This window comes from Phoca vitulina, unplaced genomic scaffold (genome assembly GCF_004348235.1).
Source record: "Phoca vitulina isolate PV1807 unplaced genomic scaffold, GSC_HSeal_1.0 scaffold18, whole genome shotgun sequence".
Classification (NCBI taxonomy): Eukaryota; Metazoa; Chordata; class Mammalia; order Carnivora; family Phocidae; genus Phoca; species Phoca vitulina.
This window is the reverse complement of record NW_022589721.1, coordinates 35,033,408-35,042,626: the sequence shown is the minus strand read 5'-3', so window position 1 is coordinate 35,042,626 and position 9,219 is coordinate 35,033,408. Positions and strand designations below refer to the sequence as shown.

Here is a 9,219-nt window from a genome sequence, read left to right as displayed (position 1 = left end):
GCTGTGTTATTAAGTGTATAGAGGACAAATTTAGAATAATGTTTTACTTTTGAACTGACATTTTTGTCATGAAATGTCCCATTTTATCTCCAGTACTTTTTGCCTTAAGATCTGGTTTCTCCAACATCAATGTTGTGACCTCCACTTTCTTCTTTTTCTCTTTCTTTTTTTTTAAAGATATTTATTTATTTAACAGAGAGCACACAAGCAGGGGGAGCGGCAGAGGGAGAAGCAGACTCCCCGCTGAGCAGGGAGCCCGATGCGGGGCTCGATCCCAGGACCCTGGGACCATGACCTGAGCCACCCAGGTGCCCCTATCCTATGCTTTTTTGTATCTATCGAAACAATATATTTTTCTCCTTAGCCTTGGTAATGTGGGTGTTCTTGTGCTAAACTAATTTTGCATTCCTGGAGTGACTCGGTTTGGTTGTGATGTCGTACCCTCTTCACACGTCGCCGGCTCATTTGCAGACACCGCGAGTTGTCGGCTTCGACTTCCTGTCCCACGTGCACGATCGGTGTCGGGGGCCTACAGCTCCTGAGGTGCCGTCAGCCTGGGACTAGTGGGATTTTTTGTTTCATTTTGGTTTTCTTTGGTGTTTTTTAAGTTAGTCATCATTTCTGAAACATCTGGTAGAATTTCCTGGTGAAGTCCTCTGGCTCTGGAGTTTCCGTGGTTGTTGTGAAGTAGATATTGGATGTATAAAATGCTTTTTCTGTAATGAGTTAATTATATGGCTTTTCTCAAGCAGCTCTTTTCAGGATGTTTTCCCCATAGCGCAAGTATATTATTAAAAATGATCTTTTTGGGGTACCTGGGTGGCTCAGTCGTTAAGCGTCTGCCTTCGGCTCAGGTCATGATCCCAGCGTCCTGGGATCGAGCCCCGCATCGGGCTCCCTGCTCAGCGGGAAGCCTGCTTCTCCCTCTCCCACTCCCCCTGCTTGTGTTCCCTCTCTCGCTGTGTCTCTCTCTGTCAAAAAATAAATAAAATCTTAAAAAAAAATAAAATAAAATAAAAATGATCTTTTTTCTCATTATTAAAACTTATGGGGCACCTGGGAGGCTCAGTCGGTTGAGTGTCCGACTCCTGATTTCGGCTCAGGTCATGATCTCAGGGTAGTGAGATTGAGCCCCATGTCGGCTCTGTGCTCAGTGCGGAGTCTGCTTGAGATTCTCTCTCCCTCTGCCCCCCTGCGCCCCCTCCCTGCCCGTGCGCGCTAGTGAGTGGACTGTTGGGGAAGCCATGAGCGGGGGCTTTCTGAGAAGCCCTGTGGCCACGCTGGGGACCCGGGGTGCGAGCGTGTTTGTGTGCGTTGGGTTGGGCTGTGCACAGCTGTCTCTAGAAGTCCTGGAAGCGTGGTCTGCACCGCGGTGAGGGTTTGGGCGGGGTTGGCCCTGCAGGGTCTTTTCTCCTTGTCCCCCCGTGAGGTGGGGCGGCCAGGTGTGTGGCTTCCCTGCTCACCTTCCTCTTCTCCTCCCAGGCACCAACCAAGAATGACAGGAGCACAGGTGAGCACAAGGGTGGCTGCCCTGGCCATGGGCCTGGGACTGTGGGGGCTGGAGTATGGGCCCAAACCTGGACCCACCGGCCTGTTCCCCAGAGGGAAAGGCCCACCGGGAACACCGGGAGAAGCTGGAGCTGGTGGCTTCCTTCTCCTTCTTCGGCAACGTCATGTCTATGGCCAGTGTGCAGCTGGTGGGTGCCAAGCGGGATGCCCTGCTCCTGAGCTTTAAGGACGCCAAGGTAGGCGATGGGCCTGGAGGTGGGAGTCAGTGGGGGGGCCTGCCGGGCCGTGGGTGGGCCCCAGCTCTGACCTGCTGCCTTCCAGCTGTCGGTGGTGGAGTATGACCCAGGCACCCACGACCTGAAGACCCTGTCTCTGCACTACTTTGAGGAGCCCGAGCTGCGGGTAGGGCCAGGCCACGCCCCCAGCCCCCCCGCTCCCCTTGGGCCTCCCATCTCCAGGCCTGCCTAATGATGCCCTCTGCCCCCAGGATGGGTTTGTGCAGAACGTGCACACGCCGCGGGTGCGGGTGGACCCCGACGGACGCTGTGCAGCCATGCTCATCTACGGCACGCGCCTGGTGGTGCTGCCCTTCCGCAGGGAGAGCTTGGCCGAGGAGCACGAGGGGCTAATGGGGGAGGGGTGAGTACTGCGGCAGGGGAGGGGCTCTCTGAGCCGGAGTTCCCTGCTTCCTCTGCCCACTGAAGCCTGTTGCCCCCAGGCAGAGGTCCAGCTTCCTGCCCAGCTACATCATCGACGTGCGGGGCTTGGACGAGAAGCTGCTCAACATCGTGGACCTGCAGTTCCTGCATGGCTACTATGAGCCCACCCTGCTCATCCTCTTCGAGCCCAACCAGACCTGGCCGGGGTGAGGCCCCGGTGCCGTGGGCTGAAGCTGCCAAGGCCTGGGCTGGGGCTCCGGCGGGGCAGGGGGGAGGGACCAGGCCACCCAGCCCTGGTTGACCTACCTGTCTGTCCCCAGACGGGTGGCTGTGCGGCAGGACACCTGCTCCATCGTGGCCATTTCCCTGAACATCACACAGAAGGTCCACCCGGTCATCTGGTCCCTCACCAGCCTCCCCTTTGACTGCACCCAGGCCCTCGCGGTGCCCAAGCCCATAGGTGAGGGCCGTGGGGGTGGGGGGCCGAGTGCGAGGCTGCGGAGCCCCGCCCACCAGCCTGTCCCTCTCCAGGTGGGGTGGTGGTCTTCGCGGTCAACTCGCTGCTGTACCTGAACCAGAGCGTCCCCCCGTACGGTGTGGCTCTCAACGGCCTCACCGCCGGCACCACTGCCTTTCCCCTTCGTGAGTGTGGGGCGGGCGGGCCCAGGGCCGGGGGCGGGGGCGGTGGGCGCCGTGGGGCTGACCGTGTCCCGCGCAGGCACCCAGGAGGGCGTGAGGATCACCCTCGACTGCGCACAGGCGGCGTTCATCTCCTACGACAAGATGGTCATCTCCCTCAAGGGCGGTGAGATGTGCGTCTCCCCCCCTTCGGTGAGCCCCACACCCTCCCGCCCTTGCCCCCCGGCCTCGCCCCCAGCTCAGCGCTCCCCCTCCCGCAGCTACGTGCTGACCCTCATCACTGACGGCATGCGCAGCGTCCGCGCCTTCCACTTCGACAAGGCCGCCGCCAGCGTCCTCACCACCAGCGTGAGTTGAAGGAGGGGTGGGGGGAGCGGCCCTGGGGGTGGGCCTGGCTGACCCTCAGCACCCACCGTCTTCAGATGGTCACCATGGAGCCTGGGTACCTGTTCCTCGGCTCTCGCCTGGGCAACTCGCTCCTCCTCAAGTACACGGAGAAGCTGCAGGAGCCCCCAGCTAGTGCCGTCCGAGAGGCTGCCGACAAGGTGGGTGCCTGGGGCCTGTTGGGACATGAGCCCCTCGTGCGGGGGGCTGCCTCGGAGGGCTGCTCACTGCCCCCCCCGCCCCTCCCCCCAGGAAGAGCCTCCTTCGAAGAAGAAGCGAGTGGACTCCACAGTGGGCTGGTCAGGTGAGGACGGAGAACCGGGGCCGGAGGGGGCAGGCAGGGGCTGGTCGGGTTAGGCCTGGGGTCCGGGCAGCCGGGGTGGGCTCACGGGGTCTGTGTCTGCCGCAGGGGGCAAGTCGGTGCCGCAGGACGAGGTGGACGAGATTGAAGTATACGGCAGCGAGGCCCAGTCAGGCACGCAGCTAGCCACTTACTCTTTTGAGGTGAGGTTGGGGCCCGGGGCGGGGGGGGGGGGGGGGCCCCCCCCCTGCCTCTCAGCCCGGGGCGGGGGGGGGGGGGGGGGGGGGCCGCGGGGGCCTGCCCTTACTCTCAGACCTGGGCAGTTTCAGAACAGCCCCGAGCCAGACCTGGAGATCGTGGTGTGCTCCGGCTATGGGAAGAATGGGGCCCTGTCAGTGCTCCAGGTACGTGGGGGTGGGGGACGGGGGTGCCTCCTGGTGGGACCTGGGTGGACAGACACCCCCATTGTCATTCCAGAAGAGCATCCGGCCCCAGGTGGTGACGACCTTTGAACTTCCCGGCTGCTACGACATGTGGACAGTCATTGCCCCCGTGCGAAAGGAGCAAGTAGGTGGAGCCTAGGCTGGCCAGGAGGCCCCGAGTGGGGCGGTGACCAGTGCTGCCCTCCATGTGGGCTCAGCCCGAGCTTGGGGGTGGCCTGGAGGTGGTGGGGCCCAGGACAGGGCTCGGCCGGGCTGTTTGGGGCAGGCACCCCCGGCTGGGTGGTGTCATCACTGCTCTTCCTGCTGTCACAGGAGGAGACCACCAAGGGGGAGGGGGCAGAGCAGGAGCCCAGCGCCCTCGAGGCCGACGACGATGGACGAAGACACGGCTTCCTTATCCTGAGCCGGGAAGACTCCACCATGGTAAGGGGCGGGGGCCCGGCAGCCGGGGGGGTCCCGCCGTGGGTGTGCCTCACTCTCCCATCGCCTGCAGATCCTGCAGACGGGGCAGGAGATCATGGAGCTGGACACCAGTGGCTTTGCCACACAGGGCCCCACGGTCTTTGCTGGCAACATTGGGGACAATCGCTACATCGTGCAGGTGTCGCCACTCGGCATCCGCTTGCTGGAAGGAGGTGGGCTTGGGCGGCCGGGCGGCCGGGTGGCCGGGCAAGGGTGGTGGGTGCTGACCACCCAGTGCTGACCGTCCTGTGCCCACAGTGAACCAGCTACACTTCATCCCCGTGGACCTGGGCTCCCCCATCGTGCAGTGTGCCGTGGCCGACCCCTACGTGGTCATTATGAGCGCTGAGGGCCATGTCACCATGTTCCTGCTCAAGAGCGACTCGTATGGGGGCCGTCACCACCGCCTGGCGCTGCACAAGCCCCCGCTGCACCATGTGAGCACCCGGCCGTGCCCGCAGCCTGCTGACCCTCCCCCTTCCCCCCCGCCCCGTGCTGAGCCCGTCCCTGTCCCTGTAGCAGTCCAAGGTGATCACGCTGTGCGTGTACCGAGATGTCAGCGGCATGTTCACTACTGAGAGCCGCCTGGGCGGGGCCCGCGATGAGCTGGGGGGCCGCAGTGGCTCCGAGGCCGAGGGCCAGGGCTCGGAAACCAGGTACGTGGGGGCAGTCAGGGCACAGGCTGGGGCCAGGGGGCCTGTGGCAGGCCCCACGTGACTTGTGTGCCGGCCCTGGCCTCTAGCCCCACCGTGGATGATGAGGAGGAGATGCTGTACGGGGACTCGGGCTCCCTCTTCAGCCCCAGCAAGGAGGAGGCCCGCAGGAACAGCCAGCCCCCTGCGGACCGGGACCCCACCCCGTTCCGGGCCGAGCCCACCCACTGGTGCCTGCTGGTGCGGGAAAACGGAACCATGGAGGTGCGTGGGGCCCTGTGCCCGGTGCAGCTCCCTGTCCCCGGCTTCCTGTGGCCTCCTGTGGCCGCTAACCCCACTCCCCACACAGATATACCAGCTCCCCGACTGGCGGCTGGTGTTCCTGGTGAAGAACTTTCCCGTGGGGCAGCGGGTCCTGGTGGACAGCTCCTTTGGTCAGCCCACCACGCAGGGCGAGGCCCGAAAGGAGGAGGCCACGCGCCAGGGGGAGCTGCCCCTTGTCAAGGAGGTGCTGCTGGTGGCCCTGGGGAGCCGCCAGAGCAGGCCCTACCTGCTGGTGAGTGTGGACCCTTTGTTCCCCGCGGCGGCCTGGCCGGGTGCCCCCACTTCCCTGGTGACCCTGCACTGCCCCCCAGGTGCACGTGGACCAGGAACTGCTCATCTATGAGGCCTTCCCGCACGACTCCCAGCTCGGCCAGGGAAACCTCAAAGTCCGTTTCAAGAAGGTGCAGTGATGGGGCTGAGCCGGGCGTGGGGTGGATGTGGAACGGGGTTGGGGGGCACGACCCGGCCCTCATGGCGCACCACCCCCTCCAGGTCCCTCACAACATCAACTTCCGTGAGAAGAAGCCAAAGCCGTCCAAGAAGAAAGCAGAAGGCAGCGGTGCCGAGGAGGGGGCTGGGGCCCGGGGCCGCGTGGCCCGGTTCCGGTACTTCGAGGACATCTATGGCTATTCGGGGGTAGGCAGGCGGCTCTGGGGGGGCCGGGGTGGGGCAGATGGGGCCTCAGCTCACAGTGCCTGCCCTCAGGTGTTCATCTGTGGCCCCTCGCCTCACTGGCTCTTGGTGACTGGCCGGGGGGCCCTGCGGCTGCACCCCATGGGCATCGACGGTCCCATTGACTCCTTTGCCCCATTCCACAACGTCAACTGTCCCCGTGGCTTCCTGTATTTCAACAGACAGGTAGGGAGACCCCAAGGCTCACGTGCCCCGTGTTGCCCTGCCTGTGTCAGGAGGAGGCGCTGGGGACCCTGCGGGGTGTCTAGCAGGTGGACAAGGCCAAGGTCAAAGAGGTGAGACACTGGGAAGGCTTGGGGGACAGGGCAGGCGGGCGTGGCGGCTGCAGCCCCTGAGGGCGCCTGTTTGCGGGGCCAGTTCCAGTCACTGCTCTGCCCTTCAGGAGCTGTGTGCCTCTGGGCCGGGTGCTCACCCTCTCTGAGCCCCGTTTTCTCATCTGTGAGGTCAGTATGAGGACTCGTGATGAGAATGTGGCAAGTGCTCTGTAGGTGCTGATGCTCTTAGAACTGTGGGTGAAGGACAGCAGCCGGGGGGCCAGGAGGGGTCCCCTCGTCTGTCTGCAGACTCTGGCCTGGTCAGTGTGTGGGTAACTTTTCGCCTGCAGCCTCCAGCTTCCTCTGGGCCCAGACCATGTCTGTGGCCAGCATCCCAGCCCTGGGTGAGCCTGAGAGGAGGGACGGGAAGGCCGTGAAGCACGGGACAGCACGTCTCAGTCCCTTGCACACCCCGGTTCCGGTAGAGCTGAGGGCTGGCCTCACGGAGCCCTTGGAAGCCCGGGTTTGCCTGCCCTGCCCTTGGCGGATACCAGGCCTCACCGGCCCCTGTCCCCCACGCACCAGGGTGAGCTGAGGATCAGTGTCCTGCCTGCCTACTTGTCCTACGATGCCCCGTGGCCTGTCAGGAAGATTCCCCTGCGCTGCACTGCCCACTACGTGGCTTACCACGTGGAGTCCAAGGTCTGACCCCGTCCTTTTAGGGCCAGGGACCCTCTGGGTGTGGCCTCCCGCACGCCCGTGACGCGCTCCACTCTCCCAGGTGTATGCGGTTGCCACCAGCACCAACATGCCGTGCACCCGCATCCCGCGCATGACAGGCGAGGAGAAGGAGTTCGAGACCATCGAGAGAGGTGCGTGATGCCCAGAGTGGGGCTTGCTGGCGAGGCTGCCCACCCTGACCACCAGCCCGTGTCCTTGCAGACGACCGATACATCCACCCCCAGCAGGAGGCCTTCTCCATCCAGCTCATCTCCCCGGTCAGCTGGGAGGCCATCCCCAACGCCAGGTGAGGCTGGGGTCTGGCTGGGGACTGGCGGCCAGCCAGGAGGCGGCATCCTCACTCTGCCTCGTGCAGGATCGAGCTGGAGGAGTGGGAGCACGTGACCTGCATGAAGACCGTGTCGCTGCGCAGCGAGGAGACGGTGTCAGGCCTCAAGGGCTACGTGGCTGCCGGGACCTGCCTCATGCAGGGGGAGGAGGTCACGTGCCGAGGGCGGGTAAGGGGCCGGCTGGCGGGGGTGGGCAGTGCCCGGCAGCCCCGGCCCTTTCCCTGCACGTCACCCACCCTCCTTCCCCGGCAGATCCTGATCATGGATGTGATCGAGGTGGTGCCTGAGCCGGGCCAGCCCCTGACCAAGAACAAGTTCAAAGTCCTGTATGAGAAGGAGCAGAAGGGGCCTGTGACCGCCCTGTGCCACTGCAATGGCCACCTGGTGTCCGCCATTGGTCAGAAGGTGAGCCCTCCCGCTCACCCCGGGGCCTGCCAGTGTCTGCCCGTTGTCACCCACTGCTTCTGTCCCCCTAGATCTTCCTGTGGAGCCTGCGAGCCAGCGAGCTGACGGGCATGGCCTTCATCGACACCCAGCTCTACATCCACCAGATGATCAGCGTCAAGAACTTCATCCTGGCGGCGGACGTCATGAAGAGCATCTCCCTGCTGCGCTACCAGGAGGAGAGCAAGACGCTGAGCCTCGTGTCCCGGGTACCCGCGCAGCCTAGACCCTGTGCTGGGTGGGTGCTGGCCGCGGGCTGACCTTGACGTCTGTCCCCCGTCCCCAGGATGCCAAGCCCCTGGAAGTGTACAGCGTGGACTTCATGGTGGACAACGCCCAGCTGGGCTTCCTGGGTGAGTGCAGGGCCTGGGGGTCTCGGGGCTCAGGGACTTGAGGGGTGGCCGGGCTGACCCTGGGCTCTGCTCCCCAGTGTCTGACCGTGACCGCAACCTCATGGTGTACATGTACCTGCCAGAAGGTGAGTATTCCCTCTTCCCCTCTGCGGGGGCTGGCGCTGGGCAGGCAATGACTTGAGCTCCCCCTGGCCCAGCCAAAGAGAGCTTCGGGGGCATGCGCCTGCTCCGGCGGGCGGACTTCCACGTGGGTGCCCACGTGAACACGTTCTGGAGGACGCCGTGCCGCGGCGCCGCGGAGGGACCGAGCAAGAAGTCGGTGGTGTGGGAAAACAAGCACATCACCTGGTTCGGTGAGTCCCGGGCGGGACGGGCAGGCGTGCGGGGCGGGGCGGGGCGGGGCGGTCAGCCTCGCTCACACGGTGCCTCCTGCAGCCACGCTGGACGGTGGCATCGGGCTCCTGCTGCCCATGCAGGAGAAGACGTACCGGCGGCTGCTGATGCTGCAGAACGCGCTGACCACCATGCTGCCCCACCACGCCGGCCTCAACCCCAGGGCCTTCCGGTGGGTGTGCGTCCCCCGCCCCCATCCCGCCCCCCGCCCCGTGTCCCGCCGCCCTACACAGCCTGCGTGTCGCCCCAGGATGCTGCATGTGGACCGGCGCATCCTGCAGAACGCCGTGCGGAACGTTCTGGATGGGGAGCTGCTCAACCGCTACTTGTACCTGAGCACCATGGAGCGTGGCGAACTGGCCAAGAAGATCGGCACCACCCCTGACATCGTGAGCCCCCGGCCCGCCCCGCGTGGCCCAGCGCTTCCCACCTGGCCTTCCCCCCGCTCACCAGCCCCTCTCCCTGCAGATCCTGGACGACCTGCTGGAGACTGACCGCGTCACCGCCCACTTCTAGGCTCCCGGATGCCCCCACCCCATGCACTGCCCCCACCCCTTTTTGTACAAAACACGAGGAAGAGATGTTTGACTTGAGAAGAGCTTGTGGTCATTGTCGGGCCTCCTGGCTGGGCTGTGGTC

General features: G+C 64.4%; 1 protein-coding gene across 1 annotated transcript; it reads left to right on the top strand.

Annotated features, from left to right (window-relative positions):
* The first annotated feature begins 1,244 nt into the window (after positions 1-1,244).
* CPSF1 (cleavage and polyadenylation specific factor 1) lies at positions 1,245-9,155 on the top strand. Its single transcript, XM_032416121.1, has 35 exons — positions 1,245-1,293; positions 1,430-1,510; positions 1,603-1,745; positions 1,831-1,911; positions 1,997-2,148; positions 2,228-2,374; positions 2,489-2,628; positions 2,700-2,810; positions 2,887-2,980; positions 3,068-3,155; positions 3,230-3,352; positions 3,444-3,495; positions 3,601-3,896; positions 3,970-4,059; positions 4,248-4,358; positions 4,429-4,570; positions 4,656-4,834; positions 4,917-5,053; positions 5,140-5,314; positions 5,400-5,606; positions 5,686-5,775; positions 5,867-6,010; positions 6,080-6,232; positions 6,907-7,023; positions 7,103-7,193; positions 7,264-7,348; positions 7,418-7,559; positions 7,644-7,796; positions 7,868-8,044; positions 8,122-8,188; positions 8,266-8,313; positions 8,386-8,541; positions 8,624-8,753; positions 8,832-8,970; positions 9,050-9,155. The coding sequence occupies exons 1-35, from the start codon at positions 1,245-1,247 to the stop codon at positions 9,095-9,097; spliced, it is 4,338 nt and encodes a 1,445-aa protein (XP_032272012.1). The 3' UTR covers positions 9,098-9,155.
* The last annotated feature ends 64 nt before the right edge of the window (positions 9,156-9,219 follow it).